The 15,750-nt window shown below is 39.5% G+C and overlaps 6 protein-coding genes across 6 annotated transcripts; 4 read left to right on the top strand and 2 right to left on the bottom strand.

The window, feature by feature from the left end:
* Positions 1-169: 169 nt before the first annotated feature.
* On the top strand, positions 170-2,068 carry NCAS0E01700 (Gti1/Pac2 family protein; the record flags this gene model as incomplete). The annotated part of the gene is made up of 1 exon (XM_003676552.1): positions 170-2,068. One exon carries the CDS (start codon positions 170-172, stop codon positions 2,066-2,068), a length of 1,899 nt encoding a protein of 632 aa, XP_003676600.1.
* Positions 2,069-2,322: 254 nt separating this feature from the next.
* On the top strand, positions 2,323-3,189 carry CFD1 (iron-sulfur cluster assembly protein CFD1; the record flags this gene model as incomplete). The annotated part of the gene is made up of 1 exon (XM_003676551.1): positions 2,323-3,189. The coding sequence occupies one exon, from the start codon at positions 2,323-2,325 to the stop codon at positions 3,187-3,189; it is 867 nt and encodes a 288-aa protein (XP_003676599.1).
* A 242-nt stretch (positions 3,190-3,431) lies between these two features.
* Positions 3,432-4,532, bottom strand: NCAS0E01680 (uncharacterized protein; the record flags this gene model as incomplete). Its single annotated transcript, XM_003676550.1, has 1 exon — positions 3,432-4,532. One exon carries the CDS (start codon positions 4,530-4,532, stop codon positions 3,432-3,434), a length of 1,101 nt encoding a protein of 366 aa, XP_003676598.1.
* Positions 4,533-5,001: 469 nt separating this feature from the next.
* Positions 5,002-7,080, bottom strand: GAL10 (bifunctional UDP-glucose 4-epimerase/aldose 1-epimerase; the record flags this gene model as incomplete). The annotated part of the gene is made up of 1 exon (XM_003676549.1): positions 5,002-7,080. One exon carries the CDS (start codon positions 7,078-7,080, stop codon positions 5,002-5,004), a length of 2,079 nt encoding a protein of 692 aa, XP_003676597.1.
* Positions 7,081-7,934: 854 nt separating this feature from the next.
* NCAS0E01660 (uncharacterized protein) lies at positions 7,935-9,506 on the top strand (the record flags this gene model as incomplete). The annotated part of the gene is made up of 1 exon (XM_003676548.1): positions 7,935-9,506. The coding sequence occupies one exon, from the start codon at positions 7,935-7,937 to the stop codon at positions 9,504-9,506; it is 1,572 nt and encodes a 523-aa protein (XP_003676596.1).
* Positions 9,507-10,764: 1,258 nt separating this feature from the next.
* On the top strand, positions 10,765-15,231 carry NCAS0E01650 (pleiotropic drug resistance family ABC transporter; the record flags this gene model as incomplete). Its single annotated transcript, XM_003676547.1, has 1 exon — positions 10,765-15,231. The coding sequence occupies one exon, from the start codon at positions 10,765-10,767 to the stop codon at positions 15,229-15,231; it is 4,467 nt and encodes a 1,488-aa protein (XP_003676595.1).
* Positions 15,232-15,750: the final 519 nt, after the last annotated feature.

Here is a 15,750-nt window from a genome sequence, read left to right as displayed (position 1 = left end):
GCCAATTGTTTGGATCCGGTGCCAGACCACAATCCTTTATTTACTTATTTATACTGCTATTGTTTCGCCTCCTCCTCTTGACCGCTCGCTGTCATTTCTGGCTGTCTGTCCCCACCACCGTCTTCAACTCTAACTCTAACTCTAACCTAAACCTAAACCTAATCCGACTATGGATATCGAACCAACCTTCAAAGGGTACGTCGAGAACGAACAGGACGCCCTCTTGATCATACAGGCCACGATCGAGGGCAAGTTGAAACATATCGCAAGAAGACCCTACGAAATTGAAAGGCCGTATCTGATCGTCTCAGGGAACGTATTCGTCTTTATCGAAGAAATCTCTGGGATCAAACGATGGACGGACGGTGTGGCTTGGTCCCCCTCCAGAATAACGGGCAAGTTCCTTATTTATAAGGAATCGGATAAGAACGCAACGGGGGCCAACAAGGACGATACGAAAATCAATGTCCCCTCGTTGGTGAACCCACAAGCTGCAGCCGCCACTGCAGTGGATAATGAATCTAGTGGTGGTAGCTCGGGCAATAGCAAGGGCTCCACCATTAAACCAAACGGATTGCAGAAGAAAACAATCTCAGTGAAACTGAAGGGACAGACTGGGTATAACCCGATTGAGAATATTCATCTGGTTTCTTACTATTCTGAAGAAGACGTCGAGGAACATCGTTTGTTGATCCCAAGGGAATCTGAATACATTTTCAAAAATGTTCATCCCTCCATGGAATTGGTGAGAGCAATGGAAAACATCACTTTGGGGAACATTAAGGGCTCTGGATCACCATCAAATAAAATACAAAGGAAAAGATTACATTCTAAATCGTTGTCCAATAACTCAGAATTGATGGATAGTAATGGTGCCCCCCAGGGTGAAAACGGTATCCATCCAGATAACAATCAAATGCAACCAACTTATTTGAATACGTATCTAGCTCAACGTAACAGGTATCCTCAATATACTACGGCTCCCTACTTATCCAATGGTTCAGCATATTCCTATGCGGATTACATACCTGCACCACCTCCACCTCATCCAAACGTTAATGGCAATTTAATGTCCAATTATCAATACCCGCCCTATTTTATACCTACAAATTCTCATTTTGTTAATCAACCTTCTCATCCATTGCCTCCAAATTCTACATCCAATACCATCTCATTACCATCCACAGCTAGCTCTCAATCAATCTTTGATTCGGATAGCTCCACAACAGCACCAATGACAACAACAACAACAACAATGTTACCTCCTACTTATTATCCGGTGACGGAAGCAATACCCGAACTACATTCTTCTGCGGTAAACAACACCAACAACAATCTAACACAGCAACAACAGCAACATACAAACGGAATGAACGGATATCAGGCATACTCGACCAATATCCCCTACCTCACCAACCAATCCCAGCTTTATAACAGAAACGTCTCAGAAACCACTCTGATTCCAGCCAACGATTATCCTACAAGTAACAACAATAATAATACTAATAATAATAATAATAATACATATTCTCATTCCTCCAATAATATTAACTACAGTACGACTGCTGGTCATGTCCTACAACACGTTAATCAATCACATCTGAATAACGAACAGAAACAAAACTACCCTCAATCCAACAACAATAGTAACGATACTCACAACAACAGCAACAGCAACAGCAATTCTAGTAATGATTCAACAATGTATATAGCCCATAACGACCACACACACCAACAACAACAGCAACAACAAGGATACTTCCCAGGTTTTAGAAACTACGGATTCACAGTCCCTCAATCTTCAAACATACCAAGTCTCTACCAGCAACAATTACAAAAACACGTAAGACACCCAACAGGTTCATCAACCTACACCTACTCCTCTTCCTCAAACTCTACACAGGGAGTCAATACTCAAAGTAGTAACACCAGCGGGACCAATGAGAACGAAGGAGATAACGAGAACGACAAGATTTCTATCACGGCCACGAATAGTAGTACGGATATAAGCGAGAATTCCAATAGCACGGGACTGACAAATGGTGGGTTCAGTATAATCGGCAACTAATAAAATATAGATTTTTATGCGTGTAATATTGATATGTAACGTAATTAATTTAATGATCCATATTTGCTTGTACTTTTATGACACTTTTTCGCAAATTCGGAATTCCGAAGTTTTGTCCATGCTACTAGTATTACTAAGCTGAAAAATGACTAAAACATCGAAGACTTCAGTATTTAATCATCGCTTTCATCGACATATAGCGCCTCTGTACCTAACAAATCAAGCATACTCACAAACACACACACACAACAAAGATGAGTGGCGAATTTGGAGAAGAAGAACAAATTGAAGAACAAGAAGGACCAGCTCCATCCCTGGCTCAAATCAAACATATCATCCTAATCCTTTCCGGGAAAGGTGGTGTCGGTAAGAGTTCAGTGACCACACAGGCAGCATTGACATTATGTAACATGGGTTATAAAGTTGGTGTCCTTGACATCGATTTGACTGGGCCTTCCTTACCAAGAATGTTCGGTTTGGAAAATAGATCCATTTATCAAGCTGCCGAAGGTTGGTTACCTGTTCCCGTGGAGACTAATGGGGTTGGATCCCTCTCTGTTATTTCCCTAGGGTTCCTGTTGGGTGATAGAGGGAATAGTGTTGTTTGGAGGGGTCCTAAGAAGACAGCCATGATTAAACAATTTATTAAGGATGTCGCCTGGGGTCAGTTAGATTATTTATTGATCGATACCCCACCAGGAACTTCAGATGAACATATATCCATTGCCGAACAGTTAAGATTTTCTGAGCCAGATGGAGCCATCGTGGTTACCACTCCTCAAAGTGTTGCCACTGCAGATGTCAAGAAAGAATTAAATTTCTGTAAGAAAGTGGCATTACATATCTTAGGGGTAGTGGAGAATATGTCAGGGTTTATCTGTCCTCATTGCGAAGAATGTACAAATATCTTTTCCAGTGGTGGTGGCTTGAAATTGGCAGAAGAATTTAATGTTCCATATTTGGGGAACGTCCCCATTGATCCAAAATTCGTGGAACTAATTGAAAACCAAACGACGGCAGATGAGTCGTTGGTTGAATCGTATGGTAAATCTACCTTATGCCCAATATTTAAGGATATAATGGATAAAGTACTGGCTCAAAATCGTCCAGCTAGATGTTAAGATGAAAACTGGCCACGTCACTACATAACGATCTCCAAAAAAGGATGCTTGCTGGTTACTGATTGATCTGTGTTACCACTTTATAAAGTTGTTCAAATGGTCTCGTGCATTTATTTTATAGAAAGAAACCAAGAAGAAATGTGAAATTATTCGTTAATATATTAATAAAAAAATCTAATTAGTGTTTTATATTATAGTTAAGTCATATAAATAAAAGTCATCTTGCATTTGAAGCCATTCTATCATAATTTTTCTGTGTAATGAACTTCACCGTCCAAAGCTCTTAATCTATCAGCGGCTTGTTCAGCGGTTAAATCTCTTTGGGGTTCACCCAATAATTCAAACCCAACTAAGAATTTTCTAACAGTGGCAGATCTTAACAATGGTGGGTAGAAGTGCATGTGAAACCAACTATTTTCTAATTCTTCACCGACAGCATTTAATGGAGCTTGATGCAACCCCATAGAGTAAGGGAAACTACATTCGAAAAGGTTATCATACTTAACTGTCAAAGTCTTCATGATGGAAGCCAAATCGTCCTTTTCCTTTTCATTGAATTGGGCCACGGAGGCAATCTTTTTCTTGGAAACAATCATAGTTTCAAAAGGCCAAACAGCCCAGTATGGAACGACACATAAGAAGCTATCATTTTCCACCACGATTCTTGTTTTTTCTTGCAATTCCAATTTGACGTAGTCACCCAATAAATCACAATGGTTTTCAGTCTCATATTTCTTGAAAGATTTTAATTCTTGGGAAACTTCACTTGGAATAGATTCTAAACACCAAGCTTGGCCATGTGGATGTAGGTTGGAACATCCCATAGCGGTACCTTTATTTTCAAAAATTTGAACATATTTGAATGGTTTACCATCTTCTCTAGCTTCTTTGCTCAAATTATTGTAAAGTTGTTGCCAAGCACCGACAACATTGACTAATTCGTCATGTTTCATTTGTGGGATGGTGACGTTATGCTTTGGACTGAAACAGATGACGAAACAGTTACCTCTAACAGATTCCACCTTAAATAATTTATTCTTTAAAGGATCCTTGAAATCCATATGGGCAGGCAAAGTTGGTTGGTCAGTCTTAACAGCAGCGAAATCGTTTTGGAAAATGTAAGTAGACTTGTAGTCAGGGTTGGAACCTCCAGTGACTCTGGCGTTACCAGGACATAAGAAACATTTTTCATCGTATTCTGGAACAGTGCTTTTGGCAACAGTTTCCTTTTGGCCTAACCAAGGTCTCTTGGCTCTGTGAGGAGACACCAAAATCCAAGAGTCTGTTAATGGGTTATAACGTCTGTGTGAATGGTCTGTGAAGTCGAATTCTTGGTGGGTCATGGTTCAATTGTATATTCTATAGTGATCGATTATATCAGCTGCAAGAATATAAAAGAGATGTTTTAGAGGATTGGAAGTTCATCACCGATGCACCTATATATATATATATATACAAATGCGTCAAGGGACTTGAACTGTGTCCTGTCCTTCTTGTGTTGTTTCCCAGGTTGACAGAATTCCTTTCTGTCCGGCGAACAGAACTCCGTTGAAGTTTTCGGCTGGCATTACGCCGTTGCGTCAATTTTTTTCCCGTTCTCGAGAACTCTAGGAAGATGTTCCTTCCGTCGCCAAATAAAATCCGACTGGAGAAATTTGAGTTCTCTGCAGCTTGTTGTTTCCTGTATTGTGTAAATGAATTAGAATTTATTATGTATTAATCTTTTCGTTTTTAATTATTTATCATATATCGTACTTAATCGTTACTATATTATCGCCAATGTAATGGATATCAGGTCATCAACAAATATATTTAAGAGAATCTGTATTGGATCTTGGAACCGTATGTTTCACCTGGCTTCAAAGTGACACATTCCTTATATTTGTTGTTAATGGCATCGACATATCTGCCTGGTTCCACAGCAAAACCTTGTCTTGGATGGTAACCAGCACATAACCAATCACCTGTGTAGACTTGGTAAGATGGTTCAGTGGTCAAGACTTCCAATTTAATGTTAGAATCTGGATGGTATGCGGTGGTGACCAACTTCAATTTCTTGCTTGATGTGTTAACTTCAGTTGGGACTTCCTTTTCATCAATAACAAAACAGTAATCGTAATCTGGAGATCTCTTACCTAAGACAGTTGGCTTAGCGTCGTTGTAAGTAGCGATGTCTCTGTCAATGATGGAACCAGTTGGAATCGTATTAGCATCCACATCGATAGATTTCTTTGAAATAACTTGGATTTCAGTACCTTCAATAGATTCTGGACCATTCAATTTGTTCAAGTTGAAATAAGTGTGGTTAGTCATGTTAATTGGAGTAGCTTCACCTTCCACATTACCAGTGTATTCAATATCTAGAGTCTTAGTGGCGACATTAACAGTGTATAAGACAGTGACAGTTAAAGAACCTGGGAATTCAGAGTTTTCAGACTTGTCAACCAAGGCGTATTCAGCGGTGAAGATATCCTTTGATGGGTTCTTCAAGATTGGACCTAGGAATCTCTTGACATGGAAGGATCCAATACTACCGTGGTTAGCGTTGACACCGTTGTTAATAGTCAATTGATAATCCTTACCATTCAAGTTGAACTTCCCATGAGCAATACGGTTTGCGTATCTACCAATAGTGGCACCAATGTAACATGAATCTTTACTCAAATAACCAGCTTCATCCTTGTAATTCAAGACGACGGATTGACCATCAACTTTCAAATCAGCCAAAGTGGCACCCAAGTTAGCAATGGTAGCTTGGAATCTGGAACCTGCACCAATGGTGACAAATCTTCCATCGAATTCTTCATCTGGAGTACCAAATTTAGCATCAATTCCCTTTAATTGGTAACCGAATGGATTATCAGTGGACCATTTCCATAAATCACGACAAGCGGCAGCAACATCCAATTCAGTTTGCCATTTCAATTCACGCTTAGCTCTATCAGGTTTGGCGGTCAAATTCAACACATCACCAGCTCTTCTTCCAGTAATTTCATATGGGATTTCAATTCCGGAAGCATCGCAGAAGGCACGGTAAACTTCCAAGACGGTGGACCCAGTACCTGAACCCAAGTTCCATTCACGACAGATCCCTTGAGATTGATCTTGAGCGTCCAAGTATTTCAAAGATGCAATGTGACCCTTTGCTAAATCGACCACATGAATGTAATCTCTAATTGGAGTACCATCTCTAGAATCATAATCGTTACCAAAGACGAATAATTTTTCACGTCTACCGACAGCAACTTGAGCCATGTATGGCAATAGATTGTTTGGAATACCTAATGGATCTTCACCGATCAAACCAGATGGATGAGCACCAATTGGGTTGAAATAACGTAAGATGGCGAATTTCCAGGTCTTGTTGTCACTATTGTATAGATCATGTAGGATATGTTCAATGGCTAGCTTAGTTTGACCATATGGGTTAGTTGGGCCCAAGGGACATTCTTCTGGAATTGGGATCATGTCAGGGAATCTAGTAGCGTCACCGTAGACAGTTGCTGATGAGGAGAAAACCAATTTCTTTACATCATATTTACCCATCAATTCCAATAGGACCAAAGTTCCCAAGATATTGTTATGGTAGTATCTTAATGGGATTTGAGTGGATTCACCGACAGCTTTCAAACCTGCGAAATGGATGACTGAATCGATCTTGTGTTCTTGGAAAACCTTTTCTAGTCCTTCTGCGTCACATAGATCTACTTTGTAGAATGGGATGTGATGTTTGGTTAGGATTTCCAATCTTGCGACAGCATCGTAGGAGGAGTTGCATAAGTTATCGACGATGACACATTCGTAACCGTTTTCAATTAATTCGACGACTGTGTGGGAGCCAATGTAACCGGCACCACCGGTGACTAGGACTTTCTTAGCGGCAGTAGTCATTTCTGTATTTGTTTGTTGTTGTTGTAGTTGTTGTGGGAGTGGATGGCAAGATGAAGGAAGGGTAGGAGCCCTTGAACTATGGAGTATCAGGGAGTGTGCTGTTGCTTATATATGTTTCTGGGGTATACAGATATTTTTCAGTTGTTGTCGGAGCATAGTGTTCCATCGGTTGTGTTCGGACCGCGACGGTCCGAGACGTTGAATGCGGAAGGCTATTGTCCATCACATTCGTAATAGCATAGCGAAACGTAAAGCAAAGTATCCTGACATAACGCTACTCGGTGTGTGTGTGGATGAGCAGTTTCTTTTGATGGATGGTTGGTTAGTTGATGAAGTCCGACTGGAGCAACTCTTCTGCTGGTGTTAATGCCTCGTTCTCGCAAAACCATCCGCACCCAAACCTGACCCTTCGACAGTGTCGTCCCCAAAGTGCCGCAGAGACACTCCATCATTCAGCACTTCCACCACCACGTAAGCGCCATAATGGGCAGTTTTATCGTTTCCCCTTATTACCCTCGAACATCCCCACCACTGAAAAACTCCCGCACAATTTTCGCCGCTGAAAAAAACCGGGAAACGAAACGAGCGCATCGTAGGGTGACCCCTGACAACCCGAAACTAAATCTTCACAACTCTCTCTCGTTCTTCCAGGTAACATCCTCTCACTCATTCTCTTACTCACTCACCAGCAATCACTGACGTTGCGTGCCTCCACCTTCACTCCCAATTACGTACGTATTGCCTTGGTCCAGGATCAACTAATCTCTGTCTCGGTATTAAGAAACTATATAACAATTCCCAAAGGAAAAACTACCTATCTCTCTCCAGCAAACAGGCAAGACGAAAAAATAAACATGTCCGTACCGGTATACCACATAACAGACCCCAATCTACCAACTCCGCTAGTCAAGAAATCTCCCACCATCATAAAGAGATTTCAAGAAACATATTTCACCAAACCTGATTTCATATCAAGGTCCCCCGGTAGAGTAAACCTAATAGGGGAACATATCGATTATGCAGATTTCGCAGTATTACCCATGGCCATCGATGTCGACATGCTTTGTGCAGTCAAGATCCTCCGTAACGACCCACAAAAGAACCCTTCTATAACTTTAACTAATTCAGATCGTAGATTTGCTCAAAGGAAATTCGATTTACCCTTGGATGGTTCATTCGTTACCATAGATCCATCCATCTCAGATTGGTCCAATTATTTCAAATGTGGGCTCCATGTGGCTCAACAATTCTTGACGGAATTGGATCCAGAAAGGTTCCAAAATAATCCGCTCGTGGGACTGCAAGTCTTTTGTCAAGGTGACATCCCCGTGGGAAGTGGGTTATCCTCATCTTCGGCATTCATTTGTGCTGTCGCATTGGCGATAATTAGAGCTAATATGGGCGCTCAATACCCGATGAGTAAGAGTGATTTGACTAACATGACAGGTGTTGCGGAACACTACGTGGGTGTGAGTAATGGTGGGATGGATCAAGCCGCATCCGTGTGTGGTGAAGAAGATCATGCATTGTATGTGGCTTTCAAACCAACATTAACAGCGACACCTTTCAAGTTCCCACAGTTGAAAGATCATGATATTCAATTCGTGATTGCTAATACTCTTGTGGTGGCTAATAAATTCGATACTGCTCCTACTAATTATAATTTAAGAGTCATTGAAGTCACTGCAGCAGCAAACGTATTGGCTAATAAGTATGGTGTTGCATTGCATCATGGTGGCGATTTGAATAAGGGTAATTTAAGAGATTTTATGGAAGCTTATTATGCTAGATATTTTAATGCTTCGAATAAATGGGAAGGTGATGTGTCAAGTGGGATTGAAAGATTGACTAAGATGTTGGAGTTAGTGGAAGAGTCTCTAGGTGATAAGAAGGATGGGTTCACTGTGAGTGATGCCGCTGATGCATTAAATTGTTCTCGTGAAGAATTTACAAGAGATTATTTGACCATATTTCCCGTGAGGTTTCAAGTATTGAAATTATATCAAAGAGCCAAACATGTATATTCGGAGGCTTTGAGAGTGTTGAAGGCGCTACAATTAATTACTCATGAATCTCAATACGAAAGGGAAAGTGAATTTTTTTCACAGTTTGGTCAATTGATGAATGAGTCACAACAATCTTGTGATAAATTATATGAATGTTCGTGTCCTGAAATTGATAGTATTTGTTCCATTGCATTGGAGAACGGGTCATATGGATCTCGTTTGACAGGGGCTGGTTGGGGTGGATGTACTGTGCATTTAGTCCCTGGTGGACCAAATGGAAGTGTGGAAAGAGTTAAGAAGGCATTGATTGAACAATTTTATAAAGTAAGATATCCAGGCATATCAGATGAAATATTGGAAGAGGTAATTATTGTTTCCAAACCAGCACTGGGCAGTTGTCTTTATGAATTAGAGGATTGAATGAGAAAAAAGATATATGTATATATCACTTTAGATTATTTATTGTAAGTATGAGTAATGTAACAATTAATGACCACTTAAGAAGGGTGTGTATGTGCGAGACATACACTTTGTTCAGGCAATATTTTCAAAAAAAAAAAAAAAAAAGAGAAAACACTAACCGTATTTACTTATTTCTTGGAATACATGATTTTTATTTATTTTAATAATCAAATAATTTGTTTTCCCTGTTTTTAAAAATAGTGCAAAATATTAAAAACATACCTCATAGATTAAATAAATTCGAAAACGTGTGTAGATTTAAAAAAAAATGGCACTCGATGGGAATAAAGGACTTTAGGTCTCCAAACTCGCGTTTTCCAGAGAAAGCTTGCCTTTACTAAAAAATTAGAAATTTGTTTTTAAAGAAATTCCGTATGTAGACAATCCGCGTACCCTCAATTTTAGGGAATTGAATTCAAGCAAGTCATACTTGTTAAATACCTACGTAATTACACAAATTTCCTGGGTGATCAAGCAAAATATACTTACGTATGTAGATCAGAGGGTAATAGTGTCATCAAATTTGAGCATCTGCTCCCCTCCCCTCCCCTCTCCCCAACTTTCATTCACTCCACCATCCAGAAAACGAAATGTTTACGTCTTCCTAATTCAGTCACACAAGAAAAAGACCCTTTAGTGGCAGTTCAGCACTGCAATACGTACGTGTCATTGGCTTACCCAATGCTTGTGCAACCTTAGATAAGATCTAGACTGGCTTAGGGGAGCCCCGAACGCTTGTCGCCCCTTGCCCACGCACGATGTGATCATCTTGATGTATCCATTTAGCTAATAATAACCAGCGACGACCAATCACAGCGCAAGCCTCAACTGCCATAAACAGGGGTTGCCCGCGGACCGCCCACTCCGCGCCTTATTTCCGTGGACCTAAGCCGCCATGACTAGTCACGGTTGGCGCTCACACAACACAGATCTTAAAGTCCGTGTGCAATCACTAGTCCATTGCCATCTCGACGCACAAACATATCTTGCCCTCCTTCCGTGGAAATAAGATTACTAAGTGTTGATCGATGATAGCCAAGTGCCATTGTCAAAACATATCCAATTCCAATTCCTTTCCGCAAGTGTCCCGGACAGATATATAAATGTCATCTCTCTGAGTGCCCTCTTCCAATCTCAAATAACCGTTCTTTCCCCCAACCTTGCTGACTAGCTTATCTATCTAAACTAGAAATCAAACTATTTTTACTTCTTCCTCATGGACGAATCAAATTTACAATCATTTTCCGGTGATTCGAACCCTGCGTCCAAAGGTGATGACGGTAGCAATTCCATCGCGCTCTCTGAATCATCCTTCGTGGGCCGTAACCCGGAAAAGCAAACAATCAATAATAAGACCGGTGAAGTTTCAACTGATTCACAGGATTCAGATGAGCTAAACAAAGATTACATCCATAGAGTGGAGACCGTGGCTGATGTTCTATCTCGTCACACTACTAGAAGTGGACGCGCCATTGAAGATCCGGAATTACAAGCTGCTAACTCAGATTCTTTCGATGCACGTGCCATCTTTGCCAGTTTTGTTAGGGACGCCGAAGAGCAAGGCATTCATGTTCGTAAAGCTGGTGTGACTCTAGAAGATGTGAGTGCTGAGGGTATCAATGCCTCCATGTCTGAAGGTAGAACTGTAGGTGATTTACTGGCTTTCCCCTATACTATTCACAAGTATATTAGATCTATGTCAAATACCAAGATGAGAAAGATTTTACAAAATTGTAATGCTTTGGCTAAACCAGGTGAGATGATTCTTGTCTTGGGTAGACCCGGTGCTGGTTGTTCCTCTTTCTTGAAAGTCACAGCTGGTGAAATTGATCAATTTGCCGGTGGTGTCAAGGGTGATATAGCTTATGATGGTATTCCTCAAGATGAAATGATGAAAAAATACAAAGGTGACGTTATTTACAATGGGGAATTGGATGTTCATTTCCCCTTCTTAACCGTGCAACAAACTTTGGATTTCGCCATTGCATGTAAGACACCTGCTAAGAGAGTCAACAACATATCAAAGGCTGAATATGTGAAGACTACAAGAGAATTATATGCTACCATTTTTGGGCTAAGACACACTTATCATACTAAAGTTGGGAATGATTTTGTGAGAGGTGTTTCCGGTGGTGAACGTAAGCGTGTCTCCATCGCTGAAGCTTTAGTCGCTAATGGCTCTGTTTACTGTTGGGATAACGCCACTAGAGGTTTAGATGCATCCACTGCATTAGAATACGCAAAGGCCATCCGTATCATGACAAATCTCTTAGAATCCACTGCCTTTGTTACCATTTATCAAGCTAGTGAAAACATTTACGAAACATTCGATAAAGTTACTGTCCTTTATGATGGTAGACAAATTTACTACGGTGGGATTCACGAAGCTACAGAATATTTTACCGAAATGGGGTACGAACGTCCTTCAAGACAAGCTACCGCTGAATATTTAACTGCTTTAACTGATAGGAACGGTTATCATCAAATTCGTCCTGGTTTTGAAGATAAGGTTCCACGTTCTGTTGAAGAATTCGAAAGATACTGGTTAGAATCTCCTGAATTTGCTCAATTAAGAGCTGATATTACTTCATACAAGGCAGAGATAGACAGTCAGAAAACAAGGGAATTGTATAATCAATCATTAGCTGAAGAAAAGGCCAAGGGTACACGTACAAAGTCTTATTACACGATTTCATATTTGGAACAAATCAAGCTTTGTACCAAACGTGGTTTCCAAAGAATTTACGGTAATAAAGCTTATACTGTTATTAATGTTAGTTCATCTGTCATTCAAGCTTTTATTGCTGGTTCACTTTTCTATAAGAGTCCATCTGATACATCCGGTTCCTTTTCCAGAAGTGGTGTTCTATACTTCTCCTTATTATTTTACTCCTTAATGGGGTTGGCTAATATTACTTTTGAACATAGACCTATCCTTCAGAAACATAAGAACTATTCATTGTATCATCCCTCTGCTGAAGCTTTAGCAAGTACTTTCTCTGCAGCTCCTTTCAGAATGATTAGTTTGACATGTTTCATTATTATTCTTTATTTCCTCGCTGGGTTACATGTGGATGCTGGTGCATTTTTCATTGTCTATTTATTTTTGACAATGTGTTCTGAAACAATTAACAGTCTTTTCGAAATAGATTACCGCCGTGTGATAGTTCTTGCTCAGGCTAACTTTATTTGTGGTATCTTAACAATGGCTATTTCCTTATACTCCACTTATATGATTCAATTGCATTCCATGCGTCCATGGTTCAAATGGATTTCATATATTCTTCCAATCAGATACTGTTTTGAATCAATGCTTAACGCCGAATTTCATGGTAGACATATGGATTGTGGTGGTACTTTGGTTCCTTCTGGTCCTGGATACGAAAATGTATCAAATGATAACAGAGTTTGCCCATTTGCTGGTTCTAAACCTGGTCAATCCTGGGTTCTAGGTGATGATTACTTGAGGTTACAATACACTTATCAGTATAAACACACTTGGAGAAACTTTGGTATTATGTGGTGTTTCTTAATTGGTTATCTGGTCATTAAGGCTGTTGTTACTGAATTTAAGAGACCTGTCAAAGGTGGTGGTGATGCCTTGATTTTCAAGAAGGGTGCTGAACAATTCAAACATTCAAGTGATCCAGAATTTACTGCCTCATCTTCCAGTGATGCTTCAAATGAAGATAAAGTATCTGATCCTAACGCTGGTGAGTTTGAAAATTTGGAAGCAACTGGAGTTTTCATCTGGAGAGACGTTTGCTACACTATTCCATATGATGGCGGTCAAAGGATGTTATTGGATCATGTTTCTGGTTATTGTATCCCCGGTACATTAACTGCTTTAATGGGTGAATCTGGTGCTGGTAAGACTACATTATTGAACACTTTGGCTCAAAGAAATGTTGGTATTATTACTGGTGATATGTTAATTAATGGTCATCCCATTGACGCTAGTTTTGAAAGACGTACCGGTTATGTTCAACAACAAGATATCCATATTGCAGAGTTAACTGTCAGAGAATCTTTACAATTCTCAGCCCGTATGCGTCGTGCTCAAGCTATTCCTGATGAAGAAAAAATGGCATATGTTGAAAAGATTATTCAAGTGCTTGACATGGAATACTATGCCGAAGCTCTAGTTGGTGAAATTGGTCGTGGTTTGAATGTTGAACAGAGAAAGAAGTTGTCCATTGGTGTGGAGTTGGTTGCTAAACCTGATTTACTATTATTTTTGGATGAACCTACTTCTGGTTTGGACTCTCAATCTTCCTGGGCCATTATTCAATTGTTAAGAAAATTGGCTCAAGCTGGTCAATCTATCCTGTGTACTATCCATCAACCTTCTGCAACATTGTTTGAACAATTCGATAGGTTGTTGCTTTTAAGAAAAGGTGGTCAAACTGTTTACTTTGGTGATATTGGTAAGAACTCAAGAACTTTATTGGATTATTTTGAAGGTAACAGCGCTAGAAAATGTGATCAAAGAGAGAACCCTGCTGAATATATCTTGGAAGCTATTGGTGCCGGTGCAACCGCTAGTTCAGAATCTAACTGGCATGATCTTTGGATTAATTCTCCAGAATACTTGACTGTTAACGAAAAAGTGGATGAATTAATTAGAGATTTATCTCAACAAGAAAATAAAGTCGATCCAGCCGCATTATCTACTTATGCTACTTCCTACGCCTACCAATTTAACTATGTTCTAAAGAGAACAGCAATAACTTTCTGGAGGAATGTGACATATATTGGTTCTAAATTGCTGCTTTTGGGTCTTGGTGGTTTGTTCATTGGTTTCACATTTTTCAATGTTGGTAAGAGTTTTATTGGTCTACAAAATGCCATGTTCGGAGCGTTCATGTCCTTAGTTATGGCTGCCCCTGTTATAATGCAAATGATGGGTTTTGCCTTGGCCTCAAGAGAGTTATTTGAAACTAGAGAATCCAAGTCTAATATGTTCCATTGGTCCTTATTATTAGTCACCCAATATTTGAATGAGCTGCCTTATCATTTGTTCTTCTCAACCATTTTCTTTGTCTCATCGTATTTCCCATTAAGAATTTTCTACGAAGCTCCAAGATCCGGTGTTTACTTTTTGAATTATTGTATTATGTTTCAATTGTATTATGTTGGCTTTGGGTTAATGGTTCTTTATGCATCTCCAAATCTTCCATCTGCTAATGTGATCCTAGGTTTATGTTTATCGTTCCTAATCTCATTCTGTGGTGTTACTCAACCTAAATCTTTAATGCCTGGTTTCTGGACATTTATGTGGAAGGCATCTCCTTACACTTACTTTGTTCAAAACATGGTCGGTATTATGCTTCATAAGAAACCTGTTGTATGTTCCAAAAAGGAATTAAACTATTTCAATCCGCCAAGTGGTCAAACTTGTGGCCAATACATGGAGAGATTCTTATCAAGATCTCCTGGCTACATTCAGAATCCTGATGCTACATCACAATGTGCCTATTGTGTCTACACTCAAGGTGACGAATATTTAACACATCTCAGTTCTTCTTATTCGTACCTATGGAGAAATTTTGGTTTTTATTGGGCATACATTATATTCAATATATTTGCCATGGTTATACTATACTACATCTTCCATGTTAGACAAACACAGTTGATAAACTTGGGATCTATTATGAATAGAATAAAGAGAGTTAAAACCTAGAAACGTTCATATTAATAATATTCACTTCTCGTTTCTAAAGTTACTAAATGTACACTAGTTTTTCCTATTTCAAGTTCGTTTCTTCCATTTACTTACTAGTTATTATTACTTTTTATAATTTATAGATTTGAAAATACATAATCCTTAATCTTTATTTTTTATTACCAGGCTATTTTGATGAAGATCAGGAACAGGTTTAACGAATGTTACATGTTAAGATAATAAAATACCTATGTTTAGATAACCTTGAAGGTGAAACTCTCTTGGTAGCAACCAGAATTGCACCTGAATACCCTATCTATATGTCACAAGAACTTCTATGTTTAACATCTAATCAGCAATTGGGTGGTAAAGTCTGGGAGGCGCCGATCATATTTCCGCGGTTCGGGACTTCCCGAAGCTGCATCAAACTCAATATGTACGGTTATTTCTTAGAGGATCCCATTCCGCGGAACAGAAAGTGTCTTCTGAGAATTATTTCCATGGCTATAATCAATTCTTTGTCATAAAAGTCGGACA

This window comes from Naumovozyma castellii, chromosome 5 (genome assembly GCF_000237345.1).
Source record: "Naumovozyma castellii chromosome 5, complete genome".
NCBI classification, from domain to species: Eukaryota; Fungi; Ascomycota; class Saccharomycetes; order Saccharomycetales; family Saccharomycetaceae; genus Naumovozyma; species Naumovozyma castellii.
Note: the sequence above shows the minus strand (reverse complement) of the source record. Positions and strands in the feature narration are given on the sequence as shown.